Source organism: Psittacula echo (genome assembly GCF_963264785.1).
Source record: "Psittacula echo genome assembly, chromosome: 5".
NCBI classification, from domain to species: Eukaryota; Metazoa; Chordata; class Aves; order Psittaciformes; family Psittacidae; genus Psittacula; species Psittacula echo.
The window spans coordinates 23,955,760-23,979,380 of record NC_137739.1 but is presented as its reverse complement, the minus strand read 5'-3'; the positions used below and the strand labels follow the sequence as shown (position 1 = coordinate 23,979,380).

General features: G+C 39.8%; 1 protein-coding gene across 1 annotated transcript in view; it reads right to left on the bottom strand.

Moving 5' to 3' along the window:
- Positions 1-7,229: 7,229 nt before the first annotated feature.
- The window catches only part of LUZP2 (leucine zipper protein 2), a gene marked incomplete at both ends in the record, with an annotated part of 198,275 nt that continues 181,883 nt past the window's right edge, over positions 7,230-23,621 (bottom strand). The window contains 3 exons of the mRNA XM_080619303.1: positions 7,230-7,337; positions 8,153-8,230; positions 19,802-19,888. Coding sequence (XP_080475429.1) covers positions 7,230-7,337; positions 8,153-8,230; positions 19,802-19,888 — 273 coding nt within the window. The remainder of the gene's footprint in view (positions 7,338-8,152; positions 8,231-19,801; positions 19,889-23,621) is intronic.

Below are 23,621 nucleotides of genomic sequence, written 5' to 3'. Positions count from 1 at the left end.
CCTGACTGGGTAAAAACCTGCCCAGGGAGCGCGGCGAACAGGGCGGGTCGAGGCAGTTTGCGCGGGCGGGCGAGCGGGATGGTTCGCACTCGCCGTATGACCAGGGCCCGCTCTGGGAGCTCTGCTCCGGCTGCCCCGGCGGTGGCCAGCGTAGGCACCCAGACAGAGCCGATGAGAGGGGAGGCTGCAGTGCAGAGCTCGGAGTGTAGAGAGTGCCTGCACTGGGCTCCTGAGGGAACGGTGCCCAATGGGCAGGGCTGCACTCGGTGCTCCCTGGTGGAGGTCCTCCTGCAGCAGGGGCTGAGCTGTGGGACGCTGTCAATAGGCTGCAAGATGTCAGGGAAGCTGAGAGGCAGCAGGACTGCCTCCTCCAGGCCCAAACTGTGCAGGGGCCTCAAGTGTCCCCTGTGGCCCTGTAGAACATACAGAAGGACTACAGAGCCCTGGGAGAGGTGGTTAGGGGCTCTGGAGCTCAGATTGTCTTTTCATCAATTCTCCAGGTTAAAGAAGAGGACCTAGAAAAGGCTAGGAGGATTGGCCAGGTTAATAAATGGTTAGAAGGGTGGTGTCATAGTCAGGGGTTTGGGTATCTAAAACATGGGACCCAATTTGGGAGGCCAGGTCTACAGGGGGCTGGTGGAGCTTGTCTGACAACAAAGGAGAAGATTGGTTTTGGTAGGAGGCTTGCCAGGCTGCTCAAGGACGTGTTAAACTAGATGTGTTGGGGAAGGGGGGCATCATTCCATCCCAACACAGCCAGTCAGTTGCCAGCACCTATAGTAAATGCTCGGAGCAATGTAGAGCACTTCAGCTGCTTCATTTGGAGCTTGGCTCAGATGCCTCTATACAAACGCCCATACTATGGGGAACAAATGAGGAATTAGAGATGTGTGCACAACTATGGGGGTATGATATAATAGGCATCACAGAAACATGGTGGGATGGCTCCTACGACTGGAGTGTTGGAATGGAAAGTTACAGGCTCTTTAGGAAAGACAGGCCCGGCAGATGGGGAGGGGGAGTTGCTATTTATGTTAGGGATAGGCTGGAGAGTATGGAACTCTGTCTGGGGATGGGTGAGCAGTTAACAGAGAGTTTGTGGGTCAGGGTTAAAGGGAGAACAGCGATGGGAGACATTACTGTGGGGATCTGTTACAGACCACCTGATCAAGAGGAATCTGCGGATGAAGCACTCTACAGAGAGTTAGGAGCAGCCTCACGCTCGCAGGCCCTTGTTCTCATGGGGGACTTCAACCACTCTGACATCTGGTGGAGCGACGCGATGGTACGGCCCAGCACAAGCAATCCATGAGGTTCCTCGATTGTGTGGAAGACAACTTCCTTCTGCAAGTAATAGAGGAGCCGACAAGGAGAGGTGCCATGCTTGACCTCGTGCTCACCAACAGAGAAGGGCTCATTGGAAATATGACGCACCAGGGCAGCCTTCTATGCAGCGATCATGAGACGGTAGAATTTGAGATCCTCAGGATAGTGAGAAGAGTGTGCAGCAAGCTCACTGCCCTGGACTTCAAGAGAGCAGACTTTGGCCTCTTCAGGAACTTGCTTAGTAAGGTTCCATGGGATACAGCCCTAGAGGGCAGGGGGGCCCAAGACTGTTGGATGATATTCAAGGATCACCTACTACAAGCTCAGGAGTGTTGTGTCCTGAATAGAAGGAAAAGTGGCACGAGGGCCAGGAGACCTCCTTGGATGGATAAGGAGTTGCTGAGGAAACTTAGAGGGAAAAAAAAGAGGCTTATAAAAGGTAGAAGCAAGGACAGGTGGCCTGGGAAGAATACAGGGATGTTGTCTGGGAAGCTAGAGACCAGGTTAGGAAAGCTAAGGCCCAGTTAGAATTGAACTTGGCTAGCGATATGAAAGGTAACAGGAAGGGATTCTACAGGTACATTGCAAATAAGACAGACTAGGGACATTGTGGGCCCTCTCTGGGAGCTGTCAGGAGAACTGGCTACCCTGAATTTGGAGAAGACTGAGGTTCTTAATGACTTCTTTGCCTCAGACTTCACTGGCAAATGCTGACCACACCACCCAAGTCTTGGAAGGCAGACACAAGGACTGTGAGAATGAATACTTTAGGCCCACTGTAGGAAATAATCTGGTTTGTGACCATCTGAAGAACCTGAACATGCACAAGTCCATGGGACCTGATGAAATCCATCCATGGGTCCTGAAGGAGCTGGTGAATGAAGCTGCTAAGCCACTGGCCATCATATTTGAAAAATCATGGCAGTCAGGTGAAGTTCCCGACGACTGGAAGAAGGGAAATATAACCCCCATTTTCAAGAATGGGAAAATGGATGACCCAGGGAATTACAGACCAGTCAGTCTCACCTCTGTGCCTGGCAAACTCTTGGAGCAGATTCTCCTGGAAGGCATGCTAAGGCACATGAAAAATGAGGTGGTTGGTGACAGCCAGCATGGCTTCACTAAGGGGAAATGCTGCCTGACCAATTTGGTGGCCTTCTATGATGGGGCTACGAAACTGATGGACAGGGGCAGAGCAGTTGTCATCTACCTGGACTTGTGCAAAGCCTTTGACACTGTCCCACACGACATCCTTGTCTCTAAATTGGAGAGACATCAATTTGATGGGTGGACCACTCGGTGGATAAAGAACTGGCTGGATGGCCGCACGCAAAGAGTTGTGGTCAATGGCTCGATGTTCGGCTGGAGACCAGTAACGAGCGGTGTCCCTCAGGGATCGGTGTTGGGACCATCCTTGTTCAACATCTTTGTCGATGACATGGACAGTGGGATTGAGTGCACCCTCAGCATGTTTGCCAATGACACCAAGCTGTGTGGTTCGGTTGATACGCTGGAGGGAAGGGATGCCATCCAGAGGGACCTCGACACGCTTGTGAGGTGGGCTGATGCCAACCTTATGAGGTTTAACCATGCCAAGTGCAAGGTCCTACACCTGGGTTGGAGCAATCCGAGGCACAGCTACAGGTTGGGCAGAGAAGAGATTCAGAGCAGCCCTGCAGAGAAGGACTTGGAGGGTGTTGGTCGATGAAAAAATGAACATGAGCCGGCTTCAGTGTGCGCTCACAGCCCAGAAAGCCAACGGTATCCTGGGCTGCATCAAGAGGAGCGTGGCCAGCAGGTCGAAGGAGGTGATCCTGCCCCTCTACTCTGCTCTCGTGAGACCTCACTTGGAGTATTGTGTGCAGTTCTGGTGTCCTCAACATAAAAAGGACATGGAACTGTTGGAACAAGTCCAGAGGAGGGCCACGAGGATGATCAGGGGACTGGAGCACCTCCTGTATGGAGACAGGCTGAGAAAGTTGGGGCTGTTCAGCCTGGAGAAGAGAAGGCTGCGTGGAGACCTCATAGCAGCCTTCCAGTATCTGAAGGGGGCCTACAAGGATGCTGGGGGGGGACTCTTCATCAGGGACTGTAGTGACAGGACAAGGGGTAATGGGTTCAAACTTAAACAGGGGAAGTTTAGATTGGATCTAAGGAAGAAATTCTTTACTGTGAGGGTGGTGAGGCACTGGAATGGGTTGCCCAGGGAAGTTGTGAATGTTCCATCCCTGGCGGTGTTCAAGGCCGGGTTGGATGAGGCCTTGGGTGATGTGGTTTAGTGTGAGGTGTCCGGGCCCATGGCGGCACGTTGGAACTTGATTATCTTAAGGTCCTTTCTAATCCTAACTATTCTATGATTCTATGAAACTGAATCAGTGACATGGTTCTCTTTGAGACTGATCATAAAGAGTCTTTAGAGTATTCTAGAGAGACCAAGTAAGTGCGACTGTAACCTAAATTTGTAAAATTAAGTTCCTGTATGACCATGTTCTTTATAATGTTGAATAACTACAAATCAGAGGAAACAGCAAAGTCTGTTTAGCGTCATCCCAGGACTGGGATGTGAAACTGCTCACTCTCATGACTGAAATTAAAGAACGGTTATTCATCCACTGAGGGAAAATATACATTTCTTTGCTAGTGACCAGCAATGTTAGTTCTTGGAAGCTTTACTGTTTTGTGAGGGGTTTTTCTTTGTTTTCAAATTCCTTGACTTTCACCACACAAATTCTTATACATTCCAATGTCCTCACTAAAATATTTTCTCTATTTTCCATTTATAAACTGAAGTTTCCTCTCAAACGCAAAAGATGTTAGTATGTTTTTGAACCATGATTCTCTGAGATAAAACCATCAGGGATAGATTTTGCTTTAGGCATGTACCAACCTCTCGAAACACGACTAGAATCTTCAGAATAGCAATATTTGTTAAGTCATACCTACAAAATATATCAGATGTACTTACAGCATATACAGATAAAGGATTTATCCATTGTTATTTTTCTTAATTCTGTATCATTATGTGGATTATTCTAAAAATAGTAGGTATGAAGCTAAGCAGGGTTTCCCCTAGTCATCATCTTCAAACAAGTGTCAACCAATGTCCCATCAGAAAGTGATAAAGTAATGCTCAAACTAGACAAAGTTGATTCTATAGCTGTAATCAAAGCAAGAGGATTAATTCTCCCACCAACATGGCTTTCTTTGTTCAGTCTCACCTGATCTTCATCATTACCTAGGAAAAGAGACATACAGAAGTGAAAGCCTACATGCATGCATGTATGATCCCATGGCTAGAGGGAAGCTTTTAACAGTTAAGCCTTCTGGAAAGAAAAGAAAGCAAAACCTAACCTCACAGCACCCCACCCTCTTCAGTATTTTCTGTTGTTTTTCTGATGTTAAACAGATTAGTTCCTTTAATTACTTGGTGATGAAATACCACTACATGATGCACAGTCCTAGAACTGCTCAACCATTCACTGCTTTCATCATGTGTGTTTCAAATAAATGAATTCTTTAGAAAGGTGAAATGTATGCCAGGTAGGACAGCTTACCTCATTCTCCTGGGACAGATACATGAAGATCCAAGGCCTTTGTAGACTGATGACTGAAACAGTTTCAGTGCCCTTTTCAGAATCATACCTCATATATTTCAATTAAAGTGTCTCATATGCAAAGAGATGCTGGTTATGACATAACTAGGAATTATTGCCCAATGTAGATATGACAGGATCACAAGTCACTTGCTCACTAAAAATTCTGAAGTAAGGCAGACTAACTTCAGCCATGTTTGCTGTGACTAACTGAAATGCAGGAAATGTGGCCCACATTCACCTGAAACAAATTCATATTGTATTTGATAGGTATGATTCGACGATGATTGATTTTAGGATCACATGTAAAAAGCCACATCTCTTTTCTGATTATTTTTGTGGCCAGGATTTCAGTTCTTTAGACACTTAACACGGATAATCTTTTCTTTGATAGTGGTACAACATTGTGGGAATCATTTGGTCAGCTCATAGAATCATAGAATAGTTAGAGTTGGAAAGGACCTTGAGATCATCTAGTTCCAACCCCCCTGCCATGGGCCGGGACACCCCACACTAAACCATGTCACCCAAGGCCCCATCCAACCTGGCCTTGAACACTGCCGGGGATGGAGCATTCACAACCTCCCTGGGCAACCCATTCCAGTGCCTCACCACCAACAACATCAAATATGATGGCCAGTGGCTTAGCAACTTCATTCACCAGCTCCTTCAGGACCCATGGATGGATTTCGTCAGGTCCCATGGACTTGTGTATGTTTAGGTTTTTAAGGTGGTCTCTAACCAGATCCTCTCCTACAGTGGGCCTAAAGTCTTCATTCTCACAGTCCCTGTGTCTGCCTTCCAAGACTTGGGTGGTGCGGTCAGAGACTTTGCCAGTGAAGACTGAGGCAAAGAAGTCATTAAGAACCTCAGCCTTCTCCAAATCCAGGGTAGCCAGTTCATGAGTTTCTGTTCTTTTTAAAATTGTTACAGTTTCTCTAGGCAGAGAAACCTACCATTCCGCAATATCTACCTTGAAGTAGGTGAGCATATACAAGACATCAAGGTGAACTATTATTCACACCAGCAAGGAGCAAGCTATAGCATGAGACCCTTGAAGGATAGATGAAATCTTAATACTGGAGCAGAGAGCACCACTGATGAAAAGGATCTCTCTCTTTTAAAACTGATTCAAAGGCAAGGAAAATCAAATATAAGTAAACTACCTTCAATCTAATAGCAGTTTTAATGTGCTGCTTTATGTAGTAAGAGGAGAGTGGGAGTTTACAAGTTACAACTGCTTAAAACACTTCAAGCAAGAGTAAAGCATCAAAGTAGTGATTGAACTAACTGTTCCTAAGGCAGTAGGTCTTGAAAGCCTTGCATCTCAAGGAGATGAGGCATATGCATTCCTACATTAGACTAATAATGATATACACACAAAGAAGCAAAGACATTCTTTCTTCCTTCTCCTCCCTTTCTTTCTGGTTTCTTTTCATAGAGCATGTGACTCGTGAGAAACTGCAAGAACCTTAGGAGTCACAGAGCTTACCCCATCCAAATGCTCCTCTTTGCTGGAGTGACCAAAAGCCACCTGTAGTGGACAACATGGGGTTTTACCACTTCAAGTATATTTATCCTGTTGAGATTAGCACAACTACAGAAGACAGAACTGAATTCCCATGACTGGTACCCAGGCTATAAAATTTTAACGCAGTTGCACATGCAAAAATCTTTGCTTGAGTCCTAAAAGCCGTGACCAGCTCTATTCCCAATTTTCTAAGTCTGCATTTCTGTCAGCACTTTAGTGCTCAAAAATGGACTAGTTGTGATAGCAGTTAGATAAAAAAACAACCAATCAAATGTCTTTTATTGTTTAAGTATGCAGATTTGAAATGGTATTACTGAAAGGTAAGTATACATGGACCTCCACTATTCTGTTTTTACAGTTCTCTTATGAGTCATACTGTACTTAGACTATATTTACACAGAGATATTTTTTCCCCATATTAACTTAATTCTGAACTTGATTTAAAACCTAACCTGCAATAAAAATAACATGAAACAGAACAGACTGTGAAAATACTTAAGAATGACAGTTTACAAAGAAACTAATTTATAGTGTGCAATTACTGATCAAGTAGAACAAGAGTTTGAAAACCAGACTGTATTACAAAGCATTTCTTCAAACATCCATTTTGGATTATTGCTGGAAGGTACTAATTGGTCTATTCTAGACTAATTTACAAACATTCATAAAATAGTGAAAAATGCATGCTTTAGAAGCCCGGTACATTTCATGCCTCTGGACTAAAAACAATATGAAGATGGAAGCAAGTCATGGGCATTTCAAATGGAAATTAGTAGTGCTTAGAGTTTTTTTCCTTTTGTACGAATAGGCTCCTCGATTTTTTTCTCATTCCTTTCAGGTGAGTTTTTATCTTCGGGTTTAGTCCATGGAGGGCTGTGCGACTTCTGCTGAAGGTGAAAACAGCATCAATGTAAATATTGCATACACACTATGCACATATGTAATCAAAGAAAGAAGTGTGTTAAAAATCCATGACAGTAGTGCACAGAGCTGCATTTCTGTTCAACTGATGTACCAGCCTTAAAATACTGTGGCTGGATGTGATATTCGTCCACTGCATCTAGAAAAGGATTCTGATCTCAACTAATGGAAGCATATCTAACAATCTTTGACAACGCAAAACCACACAAGTCTGATGCTGCTTTATAATCACTGTGATTTCATAGAATCACGGACTGGTCTGGGTTGGAAGGGATCTTAAAGATCACCTAGTTCCAACCCTCCTGCTTTGGGCAGAGACACGTTCCACTAGACCAGGTTGCTCAAAGCCCTGTGCAACCTGGCCTTGAATTGTATCTTCTTCTCTTGGTGCATCAAATCGAAGAACTCAGATGTACAACTTGCGAACAACTTCCTTCAATGGGAACATGGCTGCATACAGTTTCACATAATTGCAGATATACATTTATTTTAGAAACCTCTCCCTTCTATGTTCCCAGGGCTATGGACATCACATTATCAAATTAAACCATTTGACCACTAGGATAGTTCAGTTCTTGAAGTATTAAATAGTTTTGTAATTTTTACCAACCAGAACCCATCTTGAACTGATGAACTGCAATCCCATACAGTCAAAGTCTGAATTGAGAAAGAAGTTCTGTCTCAAAACCAGTAGCGTAGAATGTGTAAATATACTTCAAGTAACTGCATGCTTTACAAGACCTTTTAATAAAACCCCTAGAATTACTCAGAAACAGAATACCTGAAGGCTTGTCTCTGATTCTGCTGTCTTCAAATGAGATGTTGAATTACTGTGATTCCCCAAACATGTCTTGCCAACCTGTCAATACAAATGTCAGAGTTAACTACTTCATATTTTTTTCCCTAAAATATCCATGGTTTTCCTAAAAAAAAACCCCCAAACAAAAACCCACCAAAAAAAAAAACCAAACCCAAACCCACCAAAAAACCCCAACTACCCCATGTTAGCCTAGTTGATGAAGTGAAGCAAAACAAAGTTTTTATAGCTGAGTGAATCCCGTATTCCCATCATCACTAATGTGTCTGGTAATAGTCTAATGTGGCTTCAAGTTAACAACACTTATATAACTTTTTTTCATCATGTTTAAATCTCATCACAAATAAAGTTTATCTCTACAGTGGTCCCATGGAACAGATAAGTAATTATAACTCTCTGTTACGGGTGAGGAAATGGTAACGAACCGCTGAAAACCAGCATTAGAGTTAGGACTTCTCCATTACTATTCTCTTGTCTAAAATGCTGGATCTCTTAGGTATAGTAATTCCCTAAATGGGGAAGTTAGATGACTCTCAAGGTTTGGAAAAGCTTGTTACATTCAACACTATCATTTTATTCCAGCAATAATGTAATTTTCTTTGTCAATATTCTTTGTAATATCATGGGAAACAGAGACAAACAACATAAAATAAATTAGACAATATTTTGAAGCAAAGAGAACTCATGTGACAAGTCTTAAGCAGAGATTTATCCAGCATTACCATTTATACTGTAATTAAATTAAAGTCCCTTCAAAAGCAGGATTAATGGTGCCACAGATGAAAAACTGAAACATGAAGTACAGCAATATTGATAACCTTTGATCATTACTTTAAAATATGACCACATTGGAATTTATCTACTTGCTTGCTATTAAAATTGATGCATTTAAATGGAGTGAAAATAAATGAGGGGCTTTTAAAAGTTTTAAGTCATAAAGACTCTTTTCAAAATAATAGTAATTTTGTTTATTTTAAACATAACTCTTCCTCTGAGATGTTTCCTATTCAGCATGAGCCCTTGAAGATTTGTGAATCTAAGTATAGCCTAGGCAGAACAGTTTTTACTCATCAGACATAATCCAACATACTAATGAAAAAAGCTGAAAAAAAAAATCATTAGTATACGGACATGAGCTTTGCTCACAGGAATATGAATGCAAACATACCTTTAACAAGAAGCTTCCAATAATATCCACTAAAATGTTTGTTAGCATTTCTGATTTATTTATTTATTTTTAATTATGGTTGATAACATTGGTTTGAGATAGAATAAACTATTTGTATCTAGGAGGCCAAAAGACAAAGAGAGAAAAAAATCTCTAACTGGAATGTTTTGAGGCTTTTTTTTTTTTTTTTTTTTTGGACAGATTTTGCTTAAAAAACCAAACCAACCAAAAACCAAAACAACAAAAACACAAAGCCAAAAAGAAACCAACCCAGATAGTAAACTTGAATTCATGCTGTAACAGCTTAAATCACAATGCTAAAAAATACTTGACTCAGCAGAAAACGTTGAAAATAAACATCCCCACGTGCAAATTGAATAGCAAGAAATTTCATAAATATCCTTTCAGTAGAACTGACATTAGGTTGGAGTTAATTATAAAGTAAAGAGATTGACAAGGGGGAAGAAAATTCATTAAGTTTTTGCACTTGAGAAATTCTGACAGTCCCTCACCTGTAGCAAAGTTGATCTATGAACAGGTGTGAATACCAAAATGAAGCCTGTTATTAAGAAAACTATTTGGAGAGGAGACAGCTGCCTCCCTCCTGAAAGCTTCTAGAGAGACGTGGGTACTGCCAAGGATTTTACAGCACTTCAGGCAGGGTTTAGTAATGTTTAAGCTACTGAAGTGAGCCTCAGAGATGGTGCTATTGAAGTGATTGATGGTGAGGACTCTCAAAATTTTTCCATGATACATAATGGCTAATAAAAGTTTGATTAATATTACATTATGGGGACTAATCTGGGTAGTATTGATAAAAAGATAATCTATTGACAAAGACTGACCTACAACTTTTATGAAAAAAAAAAAATAACGGGGTTTATATTAAGAGTAGACGTTTAAAATAAAATTTTCATATTTCAAAAGCTTGAATGGGTGGTCTCGGCAGTACTTCTATTTAAAATGTTTACCAATCAGCTAGATTAAAGAAAATGTTTTCCTGTTAGTTATGTTGAGAAAAATTTGAGGGTTTGAAAGACTTCCAGGTGAGCAGCTTGAGGACAAAAAATGTTACAGGTCAACAAAAGAAGAGCATTTTAGCTTGTGTAATGAAGAGGACAGAAATAATGCCACTGAAATATAAGATCATTTAAAAATCCATAATCTAGTGGTACATACTAAAAAAAACAAATCAGGTAACCTATTTCACCAAGACAATCCAGAGAAAACAGGAATCCAAAAAGATTAACTATTTAAGACATATGCAAAAGAAGTTTAAAAAAGAAAAAAAAAAAAGTTTGCCTTGGAGAAAGTAAAAGCTAATGATAAAAGCAATGCTTTGTAGGTGAGTAAGCTTCCATGCTCTTTTCATAGACTGGATAACAAAGGCTGTCGTGGCAGGAAAACAGCAGTGAAGATTAATGTCTGTAGTATCTCTGCTCTTGTGAGACCTCATTTGGAGTATTGTGTGCAGTTCTGGTGTCCTCAACATAAAAAGGACATGGAACTGTTGGAACAAGTCCAGAGGAGGGCCACGAGGATGATCAGGGGACTGGAGCACCTCCTGTATGGAGACAGGCTGAGAAAGTTGGGGCTGTTCAGCCTGGAGAAGAGAAGGCTGCGTGGAGACCTCATAGCAGCCTTCCAGTATCTGAAGGGGGCCTATAAGGATGCTGGGGATGGACTCTTCATTAGGGACTGCAGTGATTGGACAAGGGGTAATGGGTTAAAACTTAAATAGGGGAAGTTTAGATTGGATGTAAGGAGGAAGTTCTTTACTGTAAGAGTGGTGAGGCACTGGAATGGGTTGTCCAAGGAAGCTGTGAATGCTCCATCCCTGGCAGTGTTCAAGGCTGGGTTGAACAGAGCCTTGGGTGATGTGGTTTAGTGTGAGGTGTCCCTGCCCATGGCGTGGGGTTGGAACTAGGTGATCTTAAGGTCCTTTCCAACCCTAACTATTCTATGATTCTATATACACACACACAAGTGTGTATATATAGGTGCAGGTCTCTAACACACAGTATGTTCAAACACACACACTCCCCCTCCCCCTTTTCCCTCAGCTGAAGAACACAGACCAATGGGGAGATATACCAATGCACTAGAATACCTTTCACAGCCATGAATGACAGACAAAAACCTCCAATATATTAAACTTGTTTTGTCTGCCCTCTGTGAGTCAGGTTCACTCCTGTGAGAGGTACGCTAATTACAAAAATACAGAATGATAGCTTGAAATGGTGGAAACCAGCAGAAAGGAAGATAATTGCTTTTTGAAAATAAACGGGTTGAAATGTTATTGAAATGCATGGCTTTTCTGTTTTATGGAATGGTTTGGGTTGGAAAGGACTGGAAGATCATCTAGTTCCAACCCCCAATTTTTTCGATGTGTTTTATGAAGATAAGATTTTTAGAAGTGCCTAGTGGAAGAGATACTGGGATTTTGCCAAGCTTTGAATTGAGACTTCAGCATATCAGGGACGTGAGGGTGAACTCCTACTTGTGTGTTTGTCCCACAGATGCAGGCGTTCCTGATGCCCTATTTGGGGAACAGGAGGGTGAGGAAGGGGAGAGGAATGGGAAGATGCCAACAGCGCAAGCTGCTATGCAGGACATGCTTCCAGCTCATTCACAAACCCTCTAATGCTACAGAATACAGCAGAGCTCACCCTTAACGCTTATCACCCTCCTTATACCACCAAGGAGGAGGAAGCACAGTACAAAACTACCCCCTCAACATACCCTTGTACAGAAATACGGACACCTGGGCAAAATGCATTTCCCCATTTCTCTCAGAGAAATCACTTTTCTCTCAAAGAATGAAGAAATTTTTTTGAAAGACTATTACTAGTAAAGCTAATAAGATGCTAAGACTAGAAGCATCCAAGCGGAAACAATGTTCAACAGATAATAATAAAAAAGGCACTTAAGTCCCTGAAAAAAATGTCTCAAGTCAGTCCTGTTACTTTAATGCAACTCCACTGAATCCTCTAGTAGCATCATAACAAAGCAGGTTGCAATTTAAAATCCTGTCAGCAATACTTCAAGGATGCTCTTCTTTTCATACCAAGTGTAACACATTTCACGTGGAGTTTCTCCTGCTGTTGTGTAGAAAGCCGTATGGAGACAAGTGGGAACATCACGCAGAGGATGAAAAGAGTTTTGTCTACATGTAATCCCCCTTGGTCACAGGTTAAGTTTTAAATCTGTGCCGGCTTCATGGGAGGGCAGGGAACAGACACTACTGCATTGTCACCATCTAAAGACTCTGAGCAAGACCCAGGTAACTCTTCAGGCAGAGCAGTCTCATATCTCAACCTCAGTGTAATGAGATTGGCTATTTTTCTGTTTGTGCCTGAAGTGACAGGTAGATAAAGAATGCAGATCAAAAGACAGAGGACGTGGTAAAGGCTGGCAAGACTAAGCACCTGGGAAGATCTTAAGTAAGAAGATAATTTAACACACATGCTTCAATCTAGTAGAAAAGCATGAGATGACTAAAATCTTGCAGCATTTTTAAAACTGCAGATTATCGTTAGCATGGTGAAAAGCTGTCTTATAATCAACTTTCCATACAAGATTATAAAAGAAAAAAATAGTGTACTGTTTTGCATTACAAAACCAACAGCAAAAAGGCTAATAGTATTCTCAAATTTTAACTTCATTACAGAATCTATTTCCTGCCACTGGCATTTGCAGCAAAACAGGCGGTTTACCCTTAACTGTTCCGTGCTTTCTTCTGCCTTCCTTTAAAGAGGTTGTCGGTTGCAAAGGGTGCAGGGCTTTCAGACTAACTCCTAGTTTCATTCAAAAGCACAATCTCTCATGTTTCAGAGATGACAGAACCATAGAATGCTTTGGGTTGGAAGGGACCTTCAAAGCTCATCTAGTCCAACCCCCTGCAATGAGCAGGGACATCTTCAACTAGATCAGGTTGCCAGAAACACATCCAGCCTGGCCCTGAATGTCTCATGGGATGGTAATTCAATTAGTATTTTCTGTATTCACTGGCCACAAACAATGCTTCCCTCCCCAGGGTGGAAGGAGCATTTGCACCATTTCATTGTCTTCCCCACACAGCTAAACTTAACATTTATCAAAACCTGAACTGCAACAGTCACATTCATAGGTTCATCAGATGAAGAGGAATTTTGCTATAGATATTTTCTTCTGTTCCTAAAGACTTCTCAATAAAGTACATTTCATCTTAGCTTCAATAGCATGTGCCTACACAAGCAATCCCCTTTTTCTATGTTCAGGAAGCAAATCTTTCATACTTATAATCACAGTCAGTACTTAACCGATGTACACAGTTAAGTATATAATGAGTAGTCCTTGAAGTGGTTTTATGACTCAGAGCAGTGAAAAAAGATAGAAAGATAGATTTCTCTGAAGCTTATTTCTTCTCCTGCTTTTCCCTAATATTTCCTTATTTTAAGAAAATTTATAATAATTTAACATGTTGTATCCTAACCGTTAGTGACAGATCCCAGAATTTAGCTTGGCCAACATTTACAATTTTTATGCCTAAGCACAACAGAAGTCTTATTCTGATTTTCTTCTACATAGAAAAGAAACAGATGAAATTTAGTAAAGTTGAATGCTTATTACTTGCTCTAGATAAACTTTAAGAAATACATTAATGATCTATTTGTGTTTGTAAAACAAAATTTTCATGCAACAAGTGCATTTTGCCTTAAGCAATACATTTTGTATATGCAAGAGGAAAAAATGTTGACAACAGTGAGAAATTTAACAAGATAGGACAATTGAGGTGGGCCATATCTTGAAATCTTGTCCTACTTTAATTAGTTATGTGAGCTGTTTGATTAAGGAAGTATCTGTATGAAATTCTGGTTATAAAAAACACTGCTTGATCCGTAAAGGAAGCAAAATATCAGAAGTTAGGGTATACAGTTCACCGACTGAATTATACAGCAGAGCTGGAGCAGTTCACAGCTGGATATATAAATTACAAAGGTGGATCAGCCAAGTGTGCATCTTCATTTAAAAAGAATTATCAAAAAGCCAGTTAAAATTCAGCATGTCCCATGGCTAGTAAACTATGCAATTTGATCTGCAAACTGCTCAACAATATAACTAGAAGGGTATTCCACTGCATCAACACAGCAAGTAAAACTGGCTTTATTGCTCAAATAACCATCCAACATATCACAAGAGGACAGGAAATGAAGAACTTTAAATAACCATAAGTGGTTATTTAAATAAATAGTGAATAAGTGGTAATAATAATAATAAATAAGTGGTATTATATCTAGCTTTTATAGTTAGAAAATAATTCTGCTGCTGCAAATGGGTATCTTATAGATTTAGTAGACCAAACATTGCAACTTCAGCATTCCTTCACATCGCTACAGACTTCCTTGTGGCTTCAGTCGGCACTAAAGCAGATATGCAGGATGTTTGTAGAGTACAATGGAGGAGAAAGTACTGAGCTGGTTGTGAAGACACTACGCCAGGTAAGGGAGAAAAGGATGGTACCATTAGGTCAAGTGACAAACTAGATAGCTTAGTTCTCATTAGCTAAGTTAGGTTCACAGTTTATTCAAAGATATGCTTTATCAGATTTGCTCATGTATTTATTACAGATCTGTATGTCACTCCCCTTAACCCTCATTGTTTAGAAGAAAGATATGTAGCAAGATGTGAAGTGCATATAGCTGTTTCCATAAGACACCTCTGCAGTTTTTCGTATCCTTCTCCTGTTTTAGAGCACAGTGTACTGAGTGGATGGTTAGACTAAGATGATGTAACTCTTAGGAGCTTCTAGTCCTCATTTAAGGAACAGATTTACTGAATTCACTTGAAGAATTTTATCAGGTTGAAATTCTGTTAAAATGATGACTTTTTTTCCTCTCATTACTCCCTTGGGAAAACAATGGGATAACACAATGTGATCAAAGCTCTCGATTTTCTGGAGAAAAATGAAGCAAAATGCTGTAGGTGCTTAGAACATGTACAAGTTTTGCTCCAATACTAGCCTCCTTTGTCACTGAATGATTAATGAGCATGCAGTATTTGTTTACTGCAGGAAATTAAGGCAGTAAATAGAAGCATAATCACTTTTATTTAACAGAGAAGAGCCTACAAGGACAAAGAGCAAGAAATCTAAGATGAGAACTGAGAATAAATAATCACTTTATAAATTGTTTGATGTTTTAGCACTACTGCATAGGTGGATTTAAATTACATGTTACACACAAAAATTAACTGATATGAAGAAAGGCCACCACATTCTCCTGTAAAAGGCAAAAAAAAAGAAGTTTCCAAAGCTTCTGGAAAGAGGGAAAGGGGAAATGATACCAGGAAAATAGCTCTGCAGAATTCCAGTTCTGCACAGAGACTCTCAGCTGGTCATAGGGAAAACATCTTCAGACAAGACTAAGAAAAAAAGTAGTATTGACAAGATTCCTCTAACAGAATAATAACAATCTAAATAGAGGCCCCATGTCAAATTTCATGACAGGTAAGGTATCATCAGTATCTAATTTCAAAACCTACTAATATAATTTGGCCTGCCTGTATCCCGTTTGTGAACAAATCTTCATTTGCATGCATTCCAATGTAAACTACATTAATTATTATGAACATGCATAAAATCACAAATTAAAAATTGCAGCAGGATTAGGGTTTGAGAGAGAGATCAGAGATGCTTAACCATATAGACTGAAAAAATATCAGCTGAGACCAGCAACTAGCTACTATTTCCCTTTCTTTTTGCCTTAAGAAGTGACATGCTGCATGTTGTTCTCTAGTCAGTCTTTACTACACTAATTCTTCCAAAATATAAATCACATTTCATTAATCAGAGACATTATCAGAGGATCTTTGCAAAGTTCTGAGAAAGTGTTGCTGAAATTCTACATTTCTAACCAACACTGAATTAAGCATATTCAATTTTTTTTTATCTTGGCCTCAACCTTCAGTTATTTTTCTTAAAGAAATTGCACATGAGAGCCTGTCATATGTTCTCAGCCATGTGGCCTTCCTGAGGCTGAGAGTTTTCCTTCACTGAGAGTTTAGCAGCTGTAAAAACTTCAGATAAGCACACACACACACACAATCAAGTAATGATAAAACTATGAGAAAAACCCCTATCGCATTCCCAAGTCTGGAATTTTCTCAAAGCAAGAGTGTTCATAGCCTTGTATTACAGAAGTACTGTGTTCCTTCAGGAAAATAAATCGCTTTTGGTTATTTCAGGATTTAAGGTGGTATCTCTAAAGTCATCAAGACTTTTCAAGAAAGAAGCATCTTTAGTTCACTTCTCTAAATAATTTGAATTATTCTTTGTCTCTAAAAGAATATGCATCTGTTAAGATATAAAAAAAAATAATAAAAGGTGGAAGAAGGTTGCCAGCCCAGTGTCACCATCTGCAGTATTTTTATGGCCCATGCAGCCCATGTTCAGATGGCCAGTGTGTATAAGAGAAAAAATAAAAAGCTTCAACTTAACAACCAGGAAAATTACTTTACTCATCACTGTGAGCAACCATAGGCCAAAAAGTAGTCAAGGTAGGTCCACAGACTTGTAAAATAGTTGAAACAGCTGCGAAAAACATATTTTGATGCTTTAGTTCTCTTAAAAAAATTTACTGCCTCTCTTCAATCAATCCCTGGATTTAAAAGAGAACTTTCCCGTTTCCATTATTGAAGTTTGTGTGTTATTTAAAGCAAAATCAGGGGATTCTGACAAACTGGGATGTTTAATTCTCCTTTGACAGACTCCAAATGAACCGTTGTCAAAGGTTCAAGTGTGGAATCCTGCGAACATGGATGGATTTCTTACAAAACTCATAGGTCAGCGTAGGGATGGTAGCACAGAAATGGAGATAATTCTCTAGAGAAAAGAATTATTTAATACCTCTCTGGCAATAAAATCCAGCCCTTGGAGTGCAGCCACAATTTGAAAATAAGCATTTCTCTAAAATTATCATGTATATTGTGTACCTGAGCTATACTCACAGATCTACTCTTTCACTTGTAGGACAAGGCTGTTGCAGGTTTTCCTGTGTGCCAGAGGCCATGCTGCTACACTGTGCAGCTTGCTGCTCTCCAAACCAGTTCCTAGCTGAATATTGCTATGCAGATCTCTGCAATAAGAATTAACTCCTGGAATTCTCTTTGGACCATACCAATCAATTGTAAAAAATAGTGAACTGAACCAATTTTTATATATATATATATATGTATGTGTATATATATATATATTACACTGGAGATTCTGTTTCTGACTGGGATAAACGCCACACTATTTATGGCTTCCTTGCTTGGAGGTGTGATTGTCTTAACAATCTTTTTTGTGACTTGGCTCTCAAAGCCGTTCCTCCAACAGATACTGCAAGCAGAGCAGTGAAATCTTTGGGCATTAGTGAGAATCGTAGATTGATTTCTTAACAAATGTGAACAGAATGGAACTATAAATGTTACACAATACCCATTTTTTTTCAGTTGGAAAATGAAATTTGTTTAAAAGCAAGATAAGACTGATAGTACTATTGCCTTCTTAATTTTCAAATGAGGAGCATTATCTAGTAAGGCACAGTGAATTTGAATATCCCTTTGGTAAGCTTTCTCTGATTTTACTACTTTTTCCTCCATACAGGAGGTTTTGTTAAATACAGACTTAACAAACCTTAAAAGATTTAAAACTTAAAGAAAATTCAAGTCCCCTAGAGTATAGAATTGATCTTAAAATATGATAATTGAGAGATTAAAAGATATAAAACTTAATCCTATTATTCAAATTTAGCCTAACATCCTTTTCTTTGAATTATAGTGTCACCTAGACGATGGCAGAGAACAGGCTTAGATTTTAATTTAACTTGAATTATGAAAAACAGTTTGACTCCTCATGACTTTTAACTCTAGCTGGAGTAATTTTCTCCTTTCTCTGACAAATTTTTCATACCAAGAAGCATTCCATACTGATTAACTAGCTAAAAATACTAGTTGCTAGAATCACAAAAAGCCACCACTACTCCCTAATCAAAATTCCCAAATCCTTGATTTTATGGAAAAGTATATCTTTTAAGTATCCTTCATTGCATTATTTGACACAGAAATTAAACACTCTTGATTTGTGAAATGCATTAACAGCTTTCCCTTTTTCTCTCTGCTTTAATATATCCACTTCTGTAAAAAATAGCAGCTCGAACCTCCTTCCACAAATACTCAGCCAAAATCAATTCAGCCTCTACTTAAATTAAACTTCCATAAGTTTCCCAGATGGCAACCAACCACTAGTCATAATCTAAATGGAGTTCACTCTAGCTTCAGAATTTTACATCTTATTCTTTCTTCTCCTCCTTCCATTTTTATTAATAAGAAATGAAGTTTCCCTCATCTTTAGACATTAAGAAAGGTGCAACAGTATATAACACACTCTTCCTCTGGATACTCAATTTCTCCCTGTCTCTGCCTCCCTCTAGAGGATGTGGCAGAGGGGCGATCACTTATAATTGAATAAACTTCTGACATATTTGTAATAAATGGATAGCATATATAAAGTTTTACAATTTGTTGGATACTGAATTATCTAAGATTTGCTTTCCAAACTTTTCCTCACATTGCTATGATTGCTACCAGCAAGCTGCCCAGCTACCTCCAGAGGAGTTTGTTATATTTGGAGGTAGGCAATATGTTTAGTAGTTCCTGCTGTATTCTATATTTCACCTGCAAATTTGTCAAGGTAGCACTATACTTTTTGGACTATTGAGCAGACAATACACTCAACAAATCTTGTGTGTCTCATTCTTTCTGTTTTTTTGTGGTTTTGTTTGTTTTCATTTTCTATCTGTATAGTTTTCATTTCAGGCATAATACACGCATTTGGGACTTCTCTTGACAGCTCCCACCATGCTGTTTCAATTACAGTTTTGCCTTAGTTAAAGCAGCAGATTCAGCTTTCTGTCAGATGTGTCATAAGAAAAGCACAGTTGCAGCTTTCCTAGACTGGCAGTGGATAAGATTACGTATTGTCAGTTATTACACTGTCACCTCTTACATCTCCCTGAAGGTTTTGTTTTTTCAAATGAAGCATCTGCGACAGCTGTGCCTGATTATTAGTGGAAACAATATGTAAACAAGGTTCTGGATCTCGCTGTAATGTGACAACTCTTCAGGAACAGGCCAATTCTTGAAATGTTTGAACATCAAATCACATCTTTTCCACTGCTGCCCTTCCTGCAATAGTTCTACAAGTTCCATTAAGCAGTCTTGAAATGAAACCCAAAGAGCATACCTGCACAGATTGACAGCAAAGAGCATTTGCTCCTCAGCACTTTAGTGCAGAATATGACTGGCTTATGAAATCTGTGTACCAGCTTGAGTAGGAAAAGTAAGTCACATTGCTAATCGTCCAAGGCATTAATGTTTTCGTACAATTTAGATTAGACTCTGATTTCTAGGTGAGAGAAGCTTACATCTTGAGAATCACAGTCCTGGAAGCTCTGATTTTCCTCCTTTCTCAATGCCACTTGAAAATTCTCTTTCTCTGCTGAGGCATTTCGCTGGACGTGGGAAATAAAAAGAGAAAACAAAGACGTCATATAAATTACGTTGCAAGAAAGTCACATTTGAAAAGGCAGGATAATGATAAAAACCTAAGAAGTCAGGTATTGTAAATTGTTAAATAGTTTATACACTGCATTTTCAGCAAATGTTATGAAGGGAATAAATGCTTGTGCATAATGCTTCCTGTTTCAGAATTTGATTCCTGCTCAAGATTGCTCAAGATGAGCAAATTATACACACAGCATATATACCTGATTTCTCAGCATGCTGCACTCATTTCTACGCAACAAAGGGAAGCTTGGGATATTTAGGTGAGGCTGTCTTCAAGAAAGCACTTTCCCAGTGTCACCTTTTCAAGTGTTCACAGCATTTCCTATCTCTAGGAAAGTAGAAAACAGGAAAAATTCCAAATCTCATTGTCTTTCATTCTGATAATATTGAAGTGTAACTGTATCCTAGTAATCTTCATCTTTTTTCTCTCCCAAACCAAAACCCAAGATTTTTTGAGGTGTTTCAGTTTTCATATGATTGCCTTACCAGTAGGACCAGACACTCTTAACAGCCTTTAAAAAATCACTTGCCACAGCTGCCAAGTGTGGGAATCAGAATCCTGCCAAGCCAGGGAGCAGCAACAAGTCTGCTGCATTGCCTGTCTGGTTTCTAATTGATGAACATCACACTCCTTCAGCTATTGCACTACCATCATCACCAATTATTTATTATATTGTTCGTCAAAGCTGATCATGATCTGCATGTGTTTTTTTGATGATCTCAGTGTGCCTTTTTTTACTTTGATATGCAGTTCAATTCTTTCCTATATTAGAAATAGTCTTATTGGATCTTTCTTCTTCCCATGTAGCAAAAGTTTGGCATGACTGCACAACTTTTACTCTCTAGTCACCATTTGTTCATGTGAGATGCCAGAGTGTTGTTGAGAGAACTGCTTGCCAGAAGACCTGCCGACACAAATACGGGTTCCATCAACGCACTTCTTTCGTGTTACTTAGGTTGTCTTGTTCCTTTGGTATGGAAATGTCTTATTGCCACATCTAGGAAATCCAAAACTGCTCAAGGATTTGTAGCACTTACTGTGAACAACTAGAGCAGTTTTGTGTGTAGCAGGTGGATGAAGTTGTCAGAGCTTTTCTGGTCAAGGTGCATAGTTCAAGAGCCAGAAATACCTCCTTTCCAAAGTTGGTTCTGTCTGACTGCTCCTGGAAACCAGGATGTCTGTCTATCACACATGGACACAGGCCAGTTGCCATGTAATGCCTCACAATTAGTCCTTTTCCTTCTCCCCCCTCGTTTTTGAGCAGTACCATTTGCAACTACAGAAGTTCACAGTAGTGTTTTGGATTGTATTATAGAATTTTGAGTTGTCCTCCTAGCCCTACAAATTTCAGATATTTTAAAGTAACATACATCACAGACAAATAAGTATTAACAGCTACATATAGTATAACGGAAATCATTGTATCATATTTCTTTATATCCAGACTTCTCACATGCAGAAGTAAATGAGAACTCCCTATGTATTTCCATGACAGTGATGGACATTTTATATGTATTAAGAATCATGGACTGGTTTCAATTGGAAGGGACCTTAAAGCTTGTCCAGTTCCAACCCTCTGCCACTAAGAGGGATGTCTTCCACTAGACCAGGTTGCTCCAAACCCTGTCCAACCTGGACTTGAACACTGCCAGGGATGGGGCAGCTACAAATACACATGTATTTGTCTGTGTTTACAGCACAGGTAACTAGTTTTTCTCTATTGCACAGTCAATATTATTCAACAATAAGTGTGAGAGACATTGCTCAGTTTTTATTTCTATTTAATGTTTAATTTATATATTTATTTTTAATTTATATTTATTTTGATTTAATGCACATCTACAGAGTTACACTTTTATAGGGCAGTTCTTCTCAAAAGACTACAAATTCTGCAATGTACCAGATCATTTAACTTCTACATGCTATTTCTAAAGCAAACAGAATTACCCTTGGTTTATCTTTTATTTGCACCATATACACTTTAGGTGGAAAATAGCTGCTTACTGGTGGTATACGTTATGCTAACACTGAGCACAACAATCAGAAGTTTTGCCTCTCACTCCCATTAGAAGTGAAAATTGTCATGACATCTTTAACTTGTGTACCAAAAGACCATATTTTCTTTTCTTCACATTTCACAGGCATTTGTGTTGGTTGTAATTCCTCTGTGTTGAACATTCACCATGACCTCAAATGGCTGAACATCCATCAGAGGGAAAGGACTTGTTCTTTCAAATAAATCACTTGGGATAAGAGATGACATATTTAGATGTTGATTTCCCAAATCACCCTTTTCATCACATTACTATGAGTGCAGAATTTTACCTCACATATGCAGCTGCCTCCCAGCAGGATATCATGCTGGACATAACATGTACGCTATTGTTTAAATTTTTCTTTGTTAAGTGTTCTGGGGTCCTTCCTGTCTTCAAAAAACTACTCTAAAAGAAAAAAAAAAAAGTCAAGAAGTCTCATTTGTCAAGATCTGAGGAAGATATCTTGAAGTTTTCAAGTGCTGTTTGAAGTATTCCCTACTAGGTAATTCTTCTGTTAAAGTAAACCTCCTCAGGGAGAAAACCCAAAACAGTTACTAACCACCTCAGACTAGTGGAACTTGTCTCTAATTGAACATCCCTTCTATATAAGAGCCACTGCAGTACTCCTTGAACTCCAGAGAGCTGGAGGATGAGACCTGCTGTTAGAGCTCAGAGCAAAGCACCCACTCCAGGGGAGTCTGTCACAAAGACTAGTAAACTCACAAATGTGTAAGAAAGAAGCACAGAAACAGAAGATGAAAATAACAATAGCTCATCTTCCTCATAATATACAGAATGTATTTGAATTTACAGTAGGGAGTGGAACTCCATTAACTATTTAGGCATACAATATTTAAGTTGATACCCACAAGGGGCTGGTAAAGGAGACAGGTCTTGCAGGAGAGCAGCGCCCTTCTCCACAAGTAGCTGGAGAGCTATTCTAAGGATCTATATAGGGAATAGATGCCAATTTAAAACAATTCCCAAAATACCTAGCTATGCACAAACAAAAAAGAAGCCACATCTGTTTATCACTGTGCTCTGAATTCTGCTGTTTGCTTTTTTTCCTAGCACAGCTTATTTTGAAAGTGTTGAGCACAGCTTATTTTGAAAGTGTTGCTATTTCTGACAATATAAATACATGTTTTCTAGTAGAACCCTCACTCAACTATTTCAGTTGCCTCACTTCCTTGTAAAACTGCAGTTTCTCATTTATAGTTCTGTGAAGTTGAGGGGTGAAACCCCCTCATGTATGCAACTGTTTTCTCAGGATCGATGAGAGCAGCTCTGTGCAGTTCTGGTGTCCTCAACATAAAAAGGACATGGAACTGTTGGAACAAGTCCAGAGGAGGGCCACGAGGATGATCAGGGGACTGGAGCACTTCCCGTATGGAGACAGGCTGAGAAAGTTGGGGATGTTCAGCCTGGAGAAGAGAAGGCTGCGTGGAGACCTCATAGCAGCCTTCCAGTATCTGAAGGGGGCCTACAAGGATGCTGGGGGGGGACTCTTCATCAGGGACTGTAGTGACAGGACAAGGGGTAACGGGTTCAAACTTAAACAGGGGAAGTTTAGATTGGATATAAGGAAGAAATTCTTTACTGTGAGGGTGGTGAGGCACTGGAATGGGTTGCCCAGGGAGA